The sequence below is a fragment of the Dipodomys spectabilis genome, unplaced genomic scaffold (assembly GCF_019054845.1).
Source record: "Dipodomys spectabilis isolate Male_0828 unplaced genomic scaffold, ASM1905484v1 ptg000705l, whole genome shotgun sequence".
Lineage (NCBI taxonomy): Eukaryota > Metazoa > Chordata > Mammalia > Rodentia > Heteromyidae > Dipodomys > Dipodomys spectabilis.
In genome coordinates this window covers 110,221-126,158 of record NW_024871382.1, presented here as the reverse complement: position 1 = coordinate 126,158, position 15,938 = coordinate 110,221, and the positions used below count along the sequence as shown (strand labels likewise).

Sequence of the window (15,938 nt, the reverse complement as noted above, 5' to 3'; positions counted from 1 at the left end):
ACATGGGCAAGATAATGAATACATTTCTTATCAAGCATTGTAGCCTCCTCCTTTGTTTCCCCTTCCCATCCTCCGCCTTCCCATCTCCCCACTCAATCCTCCTCCCCCTACCCCTCCACCCCCGCACCAAAGTTGTAAAGTTCATTTTCAACATAACAACTTGTACATCTCATTGTTGCAATGGGTCCACCTGTATCCCTGTTTTAACGATTTGTTTTTTCCCTTCCCCTCCACAAATTATACCGACATCAAATACAGTGAAAGCAGGGGTTATACTGTGGGGGAGGGACATACACAGCAACAAAGAAATAATCTTATAAATGTGTTAGAAACAATCGCATGAAAGAAAAAAATTTGAATACTTATCTAGGGTTCATTTCCCTAACATCAACTTATCTGACCTTTTCTGCTTGACTCAGACATATACTAGTTATTGCAAATAAGAGAAACCATGGGACCTATGTATCTTTGGGCCTGGCTTACTTCACTTAATATAATTTTTTCCAAGTCTTTCCATTTCCTAACAAATGGGGCAATGTCATTCTTTCTGATGGAGGCATAGAATTCCATTGTATATATATACCACATTTTCTTGATCCATTCATCTACTGAGGGGCATCTGGGTTGGTTCCATATCTTAGCTATACTAAATAATGCTGCAATAAACATAGTCCTGCTGGTAGCTTTAGTATGGTCTTGTTTGTGAACATTTGGGTAAATGCCCAAAAGTGTGATTGCTGGGTCATAGGGGAGCTGTATGTGGAGCCTTTTGAGGAACCTCCATACTGCTTTCCAAAGTGGTTGAACAAGTTTACACTCCCACCAACAATGCAGTAAGGTTCCTTTCTGTCCGCATCTCCTTCAGCATCTGTTGTTATTAGAGTTCTTGATTATAGCCATTCTAACTGGAGTGAGGTGGTATCTCAATGTTGTTTTCATTTGCATTTCTTTTAAGGCTAGGGAGGTTGAGCATTTCTTCATGTGTCTATTGGCCATCCTTCTTTCCTCTTCTGAGAAGTTTCTCTTTAAGTCTTTAGCCCACTTATTTATTGGGCAGTTGTTTCTTTGAAGATTTGTTGTTGGGAGATTTAATTTTTTGAGTTCCAGGTATATTTTAGATATGAGACCCTTGTCCGTTGTATGGATAGTGAAGATCTTCTCCCAATCCTTGGGCTTTCTATTGATCTTGCTAGTTAAATCCTTTGCCATGCAGAAGCTCTGCAATTTCATGCAATCCCATTTGTCCAACCTTTCTTTGACTTGTTGTGTTTCTAGGTCTCTATTAAGAAAATTTCGGCCTGTGCCAAGGAGACCTAGGGTTTCTCCTATTCCATCCTGTAATGTTTTCAGAGTGTCTGCTTTGACTCTGAGGTCTTTGATCCATTTGGAGTTGATTCTGGTGCAGGGTGATATATATGGATCTACCTTTAGTTTTCTACACGTAATTAACCAATTTTGCCAGCACCATTTACTGAAGAGACTGTCTTTATTCTATTTTTTTAGCTCCCTTATCAAAGATTAGATGGCTATAGGTCTGTAGGTTCATTTCTGGGTTTTCAATTCTATTCCATTGGTCCTGAGGTCTGTTCTTGTGCCAGTACCAAGCTGTTTTGATTACTATGGCTTTGTAGTAGAGTTTGAAATTTGGTATTGATATTCCTCCAGCAGTGTTCTTTCTGTTGAGGATCGTTTTTGCTATCCGGGGTCTTTTATTGTTCCATATGAATTTTTGGATTGCCTCTTCTATTTCCTTGAAGAATGAGGTTGGAATATTGATAGGTATCACATTGAATTTGGAGATAGCCTTGGGAAGTATTGCCATTTTCACGATGTTGATCTTTCCAATCCAGGAGAATGGGAGTTTTTGCCACTTTCTAAGTTCTGTTTTGATTTCCTTTTTCAGGTTTTTAACGTTTTCATCATAGAGGTCCTTCACTTCTTTGGTTAAGTTAATTCCTAGGTATTTTATTTTTTGTGGGGCTATTACGAATGGAGTTGCTTTCCTAATTTCAGCCACACTTTTCTCATTGTTGGCATACAGAAAAGCCATTGGTTTTTGAGGGTTAATTTTATACCCTGCTACTTCACCAAAGTTTTGAATCACCTTGAGTAATTTGGGAGTGGAGTCTGTGTCATTCTTTAAATACAAGATCATGTCATCTGAAAAGAGGGAGAGTTTTACTTCTTTCCCTATTTGGATCCCCTTTATGTTTGCATCTTGTCTTATTGCTGTAGCTAGGCATTCTAATACTAGATTGAAGAGAAGTGGAGAGAGTGGACATCCTTGTCTCATTCCTGAGTTAAGAGGAAATGGCTTTAGTTTTTCACCATTAAATATAATGCTGGCTGTAGGTTTGTCATATACAGCCTTTATTGTATTGAGGAATGTTCTATGGATTCCTAATTTTTCCAGAACTTTCATCATAAAGGGGTGTTGGATCTTGTCAGATGCTTTTTCTGCATCTATTCAGATAACCATGTGGTTATTATCCTTGCTCCTGTTGATGTGATGAATTATATTAATTGATTTGCGTATATTGAACCAGCTTTGCATCCCTGAAGTGAATCTTGTTTGATTGTGGTGTATGATTTTTTGGATGAATTGTTGAAGTCGATTGGCCAAAATTTTGTTGAGAAGTTTTGCATCAATATTCATCAAAGAAATGGGTCTATAGTTCTCTTTCTTTGATGAGTCCCTACCTGGTTTTGGGATGAAGGTTATGATGGCTTCATAGAATGAGTTCGAATGAGTTCGATAGTGAACTTTCTCTTTTAATTTCATTGAAGAATTGGAGGAGTATTGGTGTGAGCTCTGCTTTGAAGGCCTTGTAGAATTCTGCTGTAAAACCATCTGGTCCTGGGCTTTTCTTAGATGGGAGGTCTCTTATTGCTGTTTCTATTTCAATGCTTGATATGGGCCTGTTAAGATGGTTTAACTTATCTTGGTTTAGTTTTGGCATGTCAATAGTTGCTAGGAAAAGGTCCATTTCTGCCAAGTTCTCAAACTTACTAGCATAAAGTGTTGAGAAGTATTCCCTTATAATGTTCTGAATCTTAGTTGTTTCTGTGGTGATGTTTCCATTCTCTGAGTTTATTTGAGTGTGTTCTCTTGTTTTTCTGATAAGATTTGCTAAGGGTCTCTCAATTTTGTTAATTTTTTCGAAGAACCAACTCTTTGTTTTGTTGATTCTTTCTGTAGTTTTTTTGGATTCTAATTCATTTAATTCTGATTTAATTTTAATTATTTCTTTCCGTCTACTGGATTGGGGTTTACCTTGCAGATGTCTCATTAAATTGTTGGTTTCAGATCTTTCCAATTTGTTGATGTAGGAAGTCAGAGCTATAAACTTGCCCCTGAGTACTGCCTTTGCTGTGTCCCAGAGGAGCTAGTAATTTGTGTGTTCATTTTTGTTGAATATCATGAACATTTCAATTTCCTTTCTAATCTCTTCCATGACCCACTCCTGATTCAGCAGTGTGTTGTTCAGCCTTCATGTGTTACAGGACTTTTCTTTAGTGGCTTTTGGTGTTGAGCTCTAATTTTATTCCCTTGTTGTCTGAGAGAATGCAAGGTATAACTTCAGTGTTTCTGAATTTGGACAAGTTTGCTTTGTGGTCTAAAATGTGGTCTATTTTGGAAAATGTTCCATGTGCTGCTGAGAAAAACGTGTATTCTGATGCTGCTGGGTGAAATATTCGGTAGATGTCTGTTAAATCTAGTTGATCTGTGCAGTTGTTTAGATCTGTGGTTTCTCTGTTGAGTTTTTGCCGAGTTGATCTATCTAGTGGGGAAAGTGGTGTGTTAAAGTCCCCAACAATTAATGTCTTTGGATCTATGTGGTATTGTTTGGCGAATAGATATTTAAAATTGTAACATCCTCCTGAAGGAGAGATCCTTAATTAGTATGTAGCAACCTTCTTTATCTCTTCTCATGAATTTTAATTTGAAGTCTATTTTATCTGATATTATTATAGCAACTCCCGCCTGTTTATGGGGGCCGTTTGCTTGGTAGATTTTGTTCCAACCTTTCACATTGAAAATGTGTTTGTTTTTATGGGCAAGATGTGACTCCTGACGGCCGCAGATAGAAGGATCTTGCTTTTTAATCCATGTAGACAGTCTATGTTGCTTAATTGGAGAGTTAAGTCCGTTAATGTTGAGAGATAGGACTGAGAGGTATTTGGGAGTTCCTGCCATTTTATCCACCTTCTTGGGGGCTGTGGCAACTGGGTTCTTCCTATGGTTCTTGGATTCTCAGTTTGGGTGCGGTTTCTTGGCCTTTATTGTGGTCTTGTTGGTTTTCTATGTGTAGGACATCTTGAAGAATCTTTTGTAGGGCTAGTTTGGTGGAGATATATTGTTTCAATTTTTGTTTGCTATGGAAGGTTTTTATTTGACCTTCAGTTATAAAGGAGAGTTTAGCTGGGTACAGTATTCTTGGTTGATAGTTGTTTGTCTTTAGGGCATGGCATAAATCATTCCAGGTTCTTCTTGCTTTGATTGTCTCTGCTGAGAAATCTAAGGTGATTCTAATGGTTTTCATTTATAGGTGATTGATCTTTTCTCCTTGACAGCTTTAAGGATCTTTTCCTTGGTCTGAATTGATCCTGTGTGGATTATAATGTGATAGTGGGATGTCCTATTCTGGTCTGGTCTATTTAAATGGAGTTCTAAAAACTTCTTGTATCTGAATAGGCCTATCTTTTTGCATGTTTGGGAAGTTCTCTGCTAGGATCCTGTTAAACAAATTTCCTAGACCATTAACTTCTCTCTCTAGGTGCTCCTCTACACCCATTATCCTCAGATTAGGCCTTCTGATGGTGTCTTCCAAGTGTTGAATAGAGCTATCATATTTCTTGGATTTGTCTTGGATGGTTGTATGTTCTTTCTCTATAATATCTAGGCTGTCTTCAATCCCCCAGATTCCATCTTCTACATGGTCTAACCTACTATCAAGACTTTCTACTTTGTTTTTTATTTCTTTTCCTTCTAGTTGGTCAGCTTTGATGGCTTCAGATTCTTTGTTGGAGCTTTGTTTAAGATCTTGTATGAACTTCTTTACTTCCTTAATTTGGTGTTCAGTTTTTATTCTCAAATCACTTAGTTGATTGGTTATGGTTTCCTTGGACTCCCATTACTTCTGTTGGGTTCCATTCTGCATTCCCTTTGTGGTCTCTCTGACTTCTTTCAGCTCTCTGTTTATGGATTCCATGAATGCCTTTAGTGATCTTTGTGTTTTCTCATCCTGCTCTCTCAATTCCTGTATTACTCTTTGATTAGCTTCCTCACGTTCACGCAATTCCTGTAGTTCTCTTTGAGTGTTCTCAGCTTGCTCAAGCCATTCCTGACTTTCTCTTTGACTGATCTCAGCCTGCTTACGTCATTCCTTTATTTCTCTTTGAGTGTTCTCAAGCTACTCACACAATTCCTGTATCAATTTTTGAGTAGCTTCCTCACGCTCATTCCTGTATTGACCTTTGGTTTGCCTCCTCTCTCTCCCTATCATGCTCATACAGAGTCCTTTGCAGGTTTTCAATCTTTTCATTTACCATGTTTACCAGTAGTGTTTGTAGAGCTTTTTGGGAACTCTCCTCTGGATTATTCATTATCTGTTCTGTCCCCTGATTATCATGAGTGAGATTTGAGATACCCAGACTTGCCATTTTTCTTGTGTTTTTCCAGCTTGCTATGCCCATTTGGGATGAAAGTAACACCAGTTTTGTCCTAGAACACTATCTTAAGGCAAGCATCAACCAAAGTCTGTAGTTGCACAGTCAAAAGTCTGCAGATACAATCTAGTTCAACAGATATATCTATTCAAATCAACTAGTTCAACAGATATATCTATTCAACATCAAACAACTATGTATTAATAGGCTACGAACCGCAAAGAAGAATTTGGCAAACCAGAAATTATTAGGTTTAGGGAGAGATGTGGGTAAAAATAGGAATAGAGGGATGTGGAAAGGCAGAGAGAGAGTTAACTAAGTCCTAATCTCAAAACAGGAAATAGGTTGGATAGAATGATAGTAGAGAGAGAGAAAAAAAGAGAAAGAAAAAAAGAGGCAAGAAAAAATAGAAAATCAAAAATTAAAAATTAAAATGAGCAACACTTAAAAATTATGCAAATTAATAACAAAATATTCAGAGAAGAACATGGATAGAATGAGAGAAGGGAAGGGATATAAAGGAGAGGTGAAAAACTTAAAAATAAAAATGCTTAAAATATTATATAGGTACAAAGAGGTAATACTACTATTAAGGAATTTAAGTCTAAGAGGTTTTGAATTGAGTAATAAATTTCTGGATTAAGTGTGTACACAATGGGGGATAAGGTCTAATAATCAACTATGGGTATATCTGAGGATGAGCAGAACAGCGATTAAGTCATATAAAGAAGAACAAAAGAGGGGAAGAAAAAGTGAAAAGAATGAGAAAGAAAGAAAAAAGGATCAAAAGGAAGTTTTAGAAAAAAATTTTTTTATAAAAGGCACAAAAAAAGAGTTCTTTGATTTTTGGGGGAGTGGGGATGGGAAGATCCTGTATCTCCCTTGTGTCCATAACCAGTCTCTTGTTGGACTCTGGTCTGCTTGTGGCGTTTGATTTTCCTGTGGATTGGTTGGTTTCTTAAGTCAGTTTGTTTGAGCAGGCAGAAAAATGCTCTGGGTTACCCAGATTTTGTGATCCTCCTCCCAGGCTAGTTCAATGGGAGGGAGATCTGCTTTGAGTATCACAAAAGAGGGAGATGGCTGTTTCCTCTATTTTGAAGATGCTGTGATGAGGCTAAGTTCTGGGTAGAGTTGGGGCCTTTCAACAAACAGTAGCTTTTCCCAGGGGGCTAGCTTCTGATACACTCATGAGCTCAGCCTGGAGCCATTCTCAGGGTTTCTGTTTACTGAATTTCAATTGATTGTCTGGGCTGCTGTAGAGAGGGGCAGCCTCTGTCTCTGTTTACCCAGTGAAGAAAGCCACTCCTGGGGCTGGCAGCCCGGGCTGGGTGACTTTCCCTGGGTGGAGCTGAGCCTGGCAGGTCAGGTTAGGTTCCTGTGACCTGCTAAATGATTCTAGTTTTCTTCCAAGGCCAGAGTTGGAGCTAGCTGCTCAGCCAGGCCTTTGTTAGTATCAAAGATGGAAATCTCCAGTAGTGGGAGGGGAGGGGTGGCCTTCCCTCCTTTGCTCCCTGAGAAGGAGTAAGGATGTCAGGCTTCTACTCACACTGGAGTCTTGGTTCCTGGGTCGTCTCTGGTCTGCGAACTGCAGGATGAAGATGTCTGCTCCTTGTCAGTTCTTGCTGGTGTTTAGAATTCGCTCACCCGCCACATCTGGCGCCTTTGTCCCGGACTCTCTGTGTTGCAGGTATGGTGGCTACGGCCACCACCGCCTCAGCTGCAGCTGCTGGCAAGTGCTCAGATCTGTCTCCTTGCCTGGATTTTCCCTCTCTGGCCTAACTCTCTGTGCTGTGATGGCACACTTGGTGTGATTCTCTGGGTTAGGACTGTTCACTGGAACACTAAAACTGCTTTCTATGCGAGAACTTGTTTAGCCTCCAGCTTCACATCTGCCATCTTCCCGGAACCCTAAAAACCCTGATTTCTGATTTTTTTTTTAAATGAGCAAAAGACTTGAACATATGCCATAAAAAAAAAAACCAGAAATACACATAAGAAAAATTTCAACAGTGCTACTTATATGGGAATCGAAAAGTAAATCTGTGCTGAAACACCACTAAAGTAACATTGAAAACATCATTCGTAACAAGTGTTGGTGAGATGTGAAGTAACAGGGCCATTTAGGAATTGTGGCTGAAACTAAAGTGTTCGCTTCAGATAATGTCCTGGCAGCTTCTTACATAATTAAACATGCACTTAACATTCTGAACTAGCATTTCCTACCTTAAATATTTATTCAAGAGAAAGTAAACATTTATGCACAGAAGATTTTTTTTGGGGGGGGGGGGGATCGGGTCGTGGGGCCTGAACTCTGGGCCTGGGCACTGTCCCTCAGCTCTGCAGCTCAAGGCTAGTGCTCTACCACTTGAGTCACAGTGCCACTTCCGGCTTTTTTCTTTTTGCTTATGTGGTGCTGAGGAATTGAACCCAGGGCCTTATCCTGCAAAGCAAGTGCTCTACCACTGAGCCACCTTCCCAGCCCCCACAGAAGATTTTTATGGGAATATTTATGCCAGTTTTATTTGGAGTAGCTCCCAAACTGGAAGCAACAGATTTGTCTTTCAAAACATGAAGAACAAATTATGGTGGTCCCACACATGAGAAGATACCCTGAAATAAAAGAAAAAAACAAAACAAAACACTCCCATTAATCTTATGCTTTATGAAATTAGAAAACGATACACATTTATATGAAAATAAACTAACATCAGTGACAGATCAAATGGTATCTACCTCCAGCACAGCTGACTGCAGTGGTGGCAGGGAAGAGCAGTTGGTGAGAATGGAAATGTCCTTTGAATTTCATTTTTGTAAGTTACATTGTGAAGGCTACATAAAGAGCCAATATTTAACCATTCTGAAATACTATAGAGTAAAACATTCAGAATGCCAAGACAAAACTATAGTTATAATGCCAAAGGACTAAGGGAATACACACATACCACACATTTTATTTTTCTTGCATAAACTACAAAAATGAACTCATTTACTGTCTGGCCTTACATGAGAACTGCTAGAATCGCTTGTTTTTTGTTTATTTTTTTGATCCCTCATTCAGTGGCAAGAGAATGAATCAACTTTCCCAACATGCTTGAGAACAGCAAAGAAACAGGAGGGGACATTGTCCAAAAGAAATGTACTCTGCCTGCCTTGTAACCCCTCTCGACATCACCTTTATAATTACAACTTCTTATTTAAAAAGGCCGGGGGGGGGGGGGAAGTTCAGACAACACTGGAAATGTAAAATGCTATACGGAGACAGGCATGCATTGCTGGATATAGTGACTCAATCCCCGAGTATCTCAGAATTGCACTTTTAGACAGTATATAAACAGCTACTTCAAACATTTCTGATGAGAATAGACAAATTGTAGATTGTCTGTTATATAGACAATATTACTCTTCACTAAAGTGAGTTAATTTTATGGAGAGAAGACATTGGGGAGTGGGGACAGGTTTTGTCTAAAATCCTTAGGATCCCTTCATTTTATAATCTCTGAGATTCTGAGTTTAGGGTTTTCCTACAAGTGGATTCAATGTTTTAAGAAAAGCAAGGTGAAGTTAATAATTTGAGGACTTACAAGTCATCTTTGTGTAGAGCATGTGACACAATATGTATGATAATAATGAAGCTGCAATAAATCCTAACATCTATATAGTCGATTTTAATTAATATATATTTTTAATTCTTTCAGTGAATAACCCTATACCTTCAAACCTAAAATCAGAAGCAAAGAAGGCTGCGAAAATATTAAGAGAATTCACAGAAATAACTTCCAGAAATGGTCCAGATAAGATCATTCCTGGTAGGTAAATTTCTAAATTTGTTTTCTAAATTGCTTTTGCATTCCTTAGCTTTGTCAGGAAGCTTCTTCCATTGGCAATAGCTGGTATTTAGATAATCTTTTTATCTCAGAACTAAGCCTAGGATGTGCTTCTTGGGTAGTCTTCTCAACAGAGCTGGCAGCAGATCACAGCCAAGGAATTGGGGGCCTCTTCCCTTCCTCTGCCTCCTGCCTATACTCAGAGGTGCCAGAACCCTAAGTCCCCAAGTCTCTACTCCACTCCAGCTTTCCTAAAATTCTCCTGTTCTTTTCATCACATTCTAAGGACAATGCAGCTAGACCTTGCAAACTTACAAGCCAGTCTCACAAGTAAATTTTAGTCTTACTATTTTTCCTTCTACCTAGCATATTTAGACTGAATATTGGTTTAAAAAGACATTGACCAATGATTCCTAGAACAGCTGTGTCTCTGTATCACCCTAGTAATTAAGATATAGGCCCTGAATTAGAGCAGTGGATTAAGGCTTCTTGGTCTAACATGCTCTTCATTCAACAGGTGATCAGACTGATCACATGTAATCTGACTCAAAGGTGAGCCGTTGAGAACCCATCCAATGTACAAGTATTTCCAAAGGTGATTCATGATATACTTGCCTCATGAGGATTCATATGCAGTTAGTTTTGGCAATGCTGCAGACTAATTCTCTTACTTTATCACAGTGCCTGTCTCTATCCTGAATTAAGGAAACCAGTTCAGTTCTCTTGAGCCAGACCTTCTGAAGTTATTGAGTTGTGGGTTAGTTTTAGTGTTTTGTCACTATATCAGTATTAATAGTAATGTTATTTATGGTTACAGTGGCCCAGCAAGTTCCCTCATCCTAAGAAAGCTTCACTATTCCACTTCGACGCAGACTCACTCAGCTACTGGGCATTGCCTGTGAGCTGGTGGTATACCTGCTCAGGCCTCACAAATCTGCTCTTCCTACCAGGTGCCCAATGGGCTTCATGTGTGTTACCATTTCAGAAGCACCGCTTTTAAGCTTAAAGAAACTTCAAGTGAAAAACCTGAGTTGTCAGGAATAGTCTTCTGCAGCAAGAGATGGAAAGGGTTTGATATACACAGACTTGTGGTTGAGTACTGCTTTTTAACCTCAGTGGTATAAATTTGTCTTCACCTAATGTTATAGGCTCTGGGAAAGCTTAATTTAGAAAGCTTAATTTAGAAAGTAATCTTGCCATCAGTGCATCCTATATTTTAGGTGAAAAAGCTAATCAGAAAATTATTTAGGGATTACCTGTACTGGTATTTTACTCTCTCTGAATTTGGATAATCTATAAAAATATAGTTGGCATGTAGAGAATGTCCATTTAAATACTGTTGATATTTCTAAATAAAGGCAATAACTGTAGAAGCATTGAAGCCAGAAGATGCGATATACAAGACATACAGTCAAGACATGTCTATAAAAGTAAACATTTAATATGAATTATAGATTTCAATCTATTTTATATAGCTCTACTACTCTTCTGCTTGTTGGCCTTGTGTAGTGTTTTGTGATGCATAATTTCCAAGGGTCTGTTACTAATATAAGTTTTGAAATGGCATAATTATATTAAAAACTTCACATTTTCCAGGGACATCTACAAAACATTTTGTGTTCCAGTGTAGTATTTGCTTTCATTGTTTCGACAGAATATTTGACAAATAATATTATAAACTGAACTATCATTTAGTGATATTTAGTTTCTTTGTTTGAAGGATGTGCTATTGAGTAAAATTCACAGAATGAGGACCTTCTGCCTTATTGCATATGTAATTTAGTAACCTCATCTTAGATAATGAACTCCGAAATGTGCATTGACTAGTATTTCGTAAATTAATCTCTTTAGTATACTAGTGGTGTGCTAGTAAATTGATATTTTTATAATACTAAATTCAAGTACTTGAATACTATATAAAATCATTTTATGAAATTAAAAGGGTTTTTTTTTTTTTTGATCGGTCATGGAGCTTGAACACGGCCTGGGTGCTGTCCCTCAGCTCTTCAGCTCTACTACTTGAGCCACAGTGGTTTATTGGAGATAAGAGTTCAGACTTTCTTGCTGGGGCTGGCTTTGAACTGCGATTCTCAGATGTCAGCCTCCTGAGTAGCTAGGATGACAGGTGTGAGCCACCAGCACCCGTCTAAAAATTTGTAAAGTGGCAAAAAAATTTAATTTTTGTTGTTGAACCTAACATTTCATTTTAATAAGAGGTAAATGTAGGCGCAGTGTTTTAAGATCAACGCTCTGCTACAAGCTACCTTTTGATCATTATTCGTTGTTTGTCTACAGCCCATGTGATTGCAAAGGCAAAAGGCCTTGCGGTCCTGTCTGTGATCAAAGCTGGATTTCTGGTGACAGCTAGGGGAGGCAGTGGGATTGTCCTGGCACGCCTTCCAGATGGAAGTAAGTTGGCATTTGTAGATACTGTACTTTTTCTCTGTTCTGCTTTCTTTGTGGTTCTTCCCATAGGGAGTGTGACAGGTAACGTCAAGTAAGTAGTCTTCCCACTCCATCCCCTGTTAGAATCATATACAGAGTAGTATAATTTGGTGTTATTTTCTGAGATAAAATCTATTATTTACCTTTTATTTATTTTTTTTATTTGTATTTTTGGGGCCTGAACTCTGGGCCTGGACGCTGTCCCTCAGCTCTTCAGCTCAAGGCTAGCACTCTTCCACTTCAGCCATAGCACTACTTCCAGCTTTTTTTTTCTTCTGCTTATGTGGTACTGAGGAATCGAACCCAGGGCCTCATGCATGCAAGGCAAGCGCTCTACCACTGAGCCACCTTCCCAGCCCCTATTATTTACCTTTTAAAAATTGATATCAAAATATACTTGCCATGAATATAACTATAAATGATGTTTATATTAATATTTGAAACTTATGTAGGTATTATAATAAAAACGCCCTATATAATTTGGCATTTGCTGTTCTATCATACAAGGAAAAATATTGTTCATTATTGCTTTTTCATCATAAATATACTGTAGACAATAAATACAGATGTTGTTAAGTACATATTCCTCAACTATGAATTGGTTGGATTTGGTGTTTGCTGCCCCTGTGTTTCTGTAGCAGATGGGAATTTCTACTGGCATTGCAACCCTAATTTCATGGCTCAACATTGTGGCACATTGTATCCCCTATATCATATTCACCAAATATCTTCCCTCTGTAGACTCAAAACGGCTCAGTGAATTAAACCAGTTATTTATCATAAGTTTAAAAATATACAAGTTTTAAAATAAAAAGTTTACACATAGAAAGTCAGCTCTTTAAAGAGTTGTAAAAGATGATGCTTTTTGTTTTATTAAGCATTGACCAAATGTTCATGAAAAAACATCTCAGCAATAAAACCAAGGTGCCAGAGGCCCCTTCAGGGAGAGCAGGGCTCCTTGTCAGAGGGGACTGGTCTCTGCAGGGAGGCCCTGAAGTCTGGGCCCTTCAGTCTCTCTCACAGGAGACTATTGCAGAAAGGATAACCTACTTATACTTTTCAATTTTTTTCAAAAACGATTTCCCTCATCCTCCTGTACACTCTTCTAAGTAACTTAAAAGCTGTACAAATAAGCAAGACAAATTCCTAATCCCAGAGGAGAGATCATAAGCCAGGCCATTCCCAACCTAGGAAATGAAAACTAACCTCAGGATTATCAGACACTGATTTCTGTAATCACAGCTCCTCCAAGCAGTTCAGTTCTTCATGTGTCAAGCAACAGTTGCCTTCTAGCATGGATTCGTATGCACCAGCAAGGAAAGGAAAGAGGAGGAGTGAAGAAGAAAGGCATTATTAGGATAGGATAGGCTAGGCTAGGCTAGAATAGGCATTATTAGACTCGTCTGCCCTCCCCCACCAAATTAAAAATACTTCTTTTAGTCTTGTTTTACATAATGGTTTCTATATCAGGAAAACTAAGTACACAGCAGTCCTAAAATGTACTATGTCATAACAAATGGAATTGTGCTTAGTTTCCAAATGTAAAGCAGTTTATCTTAGAATTTTATGATCTTGAATTTATAGCCTAGCTCTTGTTCTACTAGGCACAAAGGGAGCCAAACAGTTTTTGACATGAGAATATTACAGCTGCACAATTCAGTATCATGTTACCCATAGGAATGATTATAACAAACTCTTAAATCCTGATCTCTTAAGTCTGATAAATTATAACCAAAGACTAGGACTGCAGCTAAATTATAAAAAATATAAAACTGGACTCCAGAAAATGGAAATAAGGTTTTAGTAATTAAAATTTTCAAATGTTTAGTGGCCGGGAAACTAATGGTCTGGTATTATGCATGTTGTTAGGGAAGGCTTAGAGAACCATGGGTATCTGAGTCTGAGTCATGAGTGCTGAATATCTAATATCTGCCAAATATCTCAGCTTTTAAAAGATTATAAATAATTTTAATATATAGGAAAAGCATGTGAGTCATCATTTTAAAAAGAAATATTTTTCTTCCTATATTTATATGTTGGGAAGGTTAAACACTACAATAAGTTTTGCTCGTTTGTTTTCTTAGAATGGTCTGCACCTTCAGCCATTGCAATAGCTGGGCTTGGTGGGGGATTCGAAATAGGAGTTGAGGTAAGTAGACTAAATACAGAAACTTAACACACAAAGACTAAGAGCCTCCTAGTTCGTTCCCTTCACTTGTCTCTGCTCCTGTTCCCCTCCCTCTTGTCCTTTCCTTCCCTTCCCACTCCTCATCCTTTCCTCTTGCTCCTTTCTTCTGCTCCCCGTCTTCCTCCTCCTTAGTCCTCTTCCTCTCTCTTTTACACATAAGATTGAAGCCAGAGCCTTATTTATGTTTGTTTCGTTTCATTCACAATTGTATCTGTTTCCATTTAGCATACATTCATATAACAAATGCACCCCATCATCTTGAACTTTCCTCCCTGGGCTCTTAGACAAGTTGGAGCTGGTCACTGGCCTGAACAAGCTTACTACAACCCTTCATCATCTGTGGCAAATTGCTGTTCCGGAACATTTGATGTTCAAATGCTCGAATTGAAGATTAATATCATGTTATTTCTGTTGGTAATTCTTCTGATGATTATGATTGTTACAAAGTGGACTGTAGGTTTCTGATCAGGGTGTACCTGTTGGCAGAGGTCTGCCAGGCAGGACTCAGCCTTCTCATTTATCTGCTAACTTTTCCTCTGTTGCTTTACTACTAAGCAGTTGGTAAATCAAATCTGTTTATGCTAAAATCATTTTCTTCTCAAATTTCAGTCAATTCCCTGTACAGCTATGAATTTACTGTTGTCCTAGTTTTAACTTTCATGACTTCATTAGAAGAAAATGTTTTTGTGAAGCCTGCCTGCCTGCCTGCCTGCCTGCCCTCCCTCCCTCCCTCCCTCCTTCCCTTCCTTCCTTCCTTCCTTCCTTCCTTCCTTCCCTCCTTCCCTCCCTCCTTCCTTCTCTGCAATTAATTGCTACATAAATATGCAGTATAAAAACAGACTTTTATTTCTGCTCATTTGGCTACATCTCTGCACTGTGTGAGGCAGAATTAGTGCCTTCAGAAACATTGCCTTGTTGGAAAGTGTGTTCCCAGCAGCCTCTGTTCCCATGTATCCCAGCAGCCTCTGCTCTTGTGTATTCCTTTCCTAGGTGAGAATTTGCTTCACACAGGTTAGCTTGCTATGCTTCCATTATGCATGACCTGACCCCTCTTTGCACATCCTCTGGCTCTATTTAAACCCAGGGATATGGTTTGATTGTTGTGTCAGATAGCACTTATTTTAAAAGTGCTGAGAGACTTAAGTGCTTTTATCCGTCTGTATGCTTCTTTGAATCTAAATCGCGCCTCTTACAGTCAGTATAGATTTGGACTTTTTAAATATGTCCTGATTGTTTCTGCCTTTAAATTAGGCGAATATTTGGTAAGATGAATTTTAAGAAACCTTTAATAATATCTTTGCTTTGTTTTTGAGTCTTTTTTTAGTGGTTGCTCTATAGTTTACAACATTTTTTTTTTTGGGTCCGGTCGTGGGGCCTGAACTCTGGGCCTGGGCGCTGTCCCTCAGCTCTTCAGCTCAAGGCTAGCGCTCTACCACTTGAGCCACAGCGCCACTTCTGGCTTTTTTCTTTTTGCTTATGTGGTACTGAGGAATCGAACCCAAGGCCTCATGCATGCAAGGCAAGCACTCTACCACTGAGCCACCTTCCCAGCTCATACAACATTTTTTAAGTTATCAAAATAAAACCAACATTGATTTGGTAAGATTAAAAAGTGTATTTTTGATGAAGTTCTGTTCTTTTTCCTCCTTTCTAGTGGTGTTGCTATGACATAACATATATATGTTATAAGCCAACTATTATCATTATAGTCAAAATATATAATATTTAGTGTATAATAATATAAGTATAAAATACATATAATATATAATACATATGTAAAGTATAAAATGTATAAGATATATAAATATGCA

At 38.4% G+C, this 15,938-nt stretch overlaps 1 protein-coding gene across 1 annotated transcript in view; it reads left to right on the top strand.

Moving 5' to 3' along the window:
* The window catches only part of Sh3yl1 (SH3 and SYLF domain containing 1), a 47,994-nt gene that overhangs the window by 10,272 nt on the left and 21,784 nt on the right, over positions 1–15,938 (top strand). Inside the window, exons 2-4 of the mRNA XM_042672406.1 lie at positions 9,366–9,476; positions 11,790–11,903; positions 14,024–14,088. Of these exons, the coding sequence (XP_042528340.1) occupies positions 9,366–9,476; positions 11,790–11,903; positions 14,024–14,088 (290 nt within the window). The remainder of the gene's footprint in view (positions 1–9,365; positions 9,477–11,789; positions 11,904–14,023; positions 14,089–15,938) is intronic.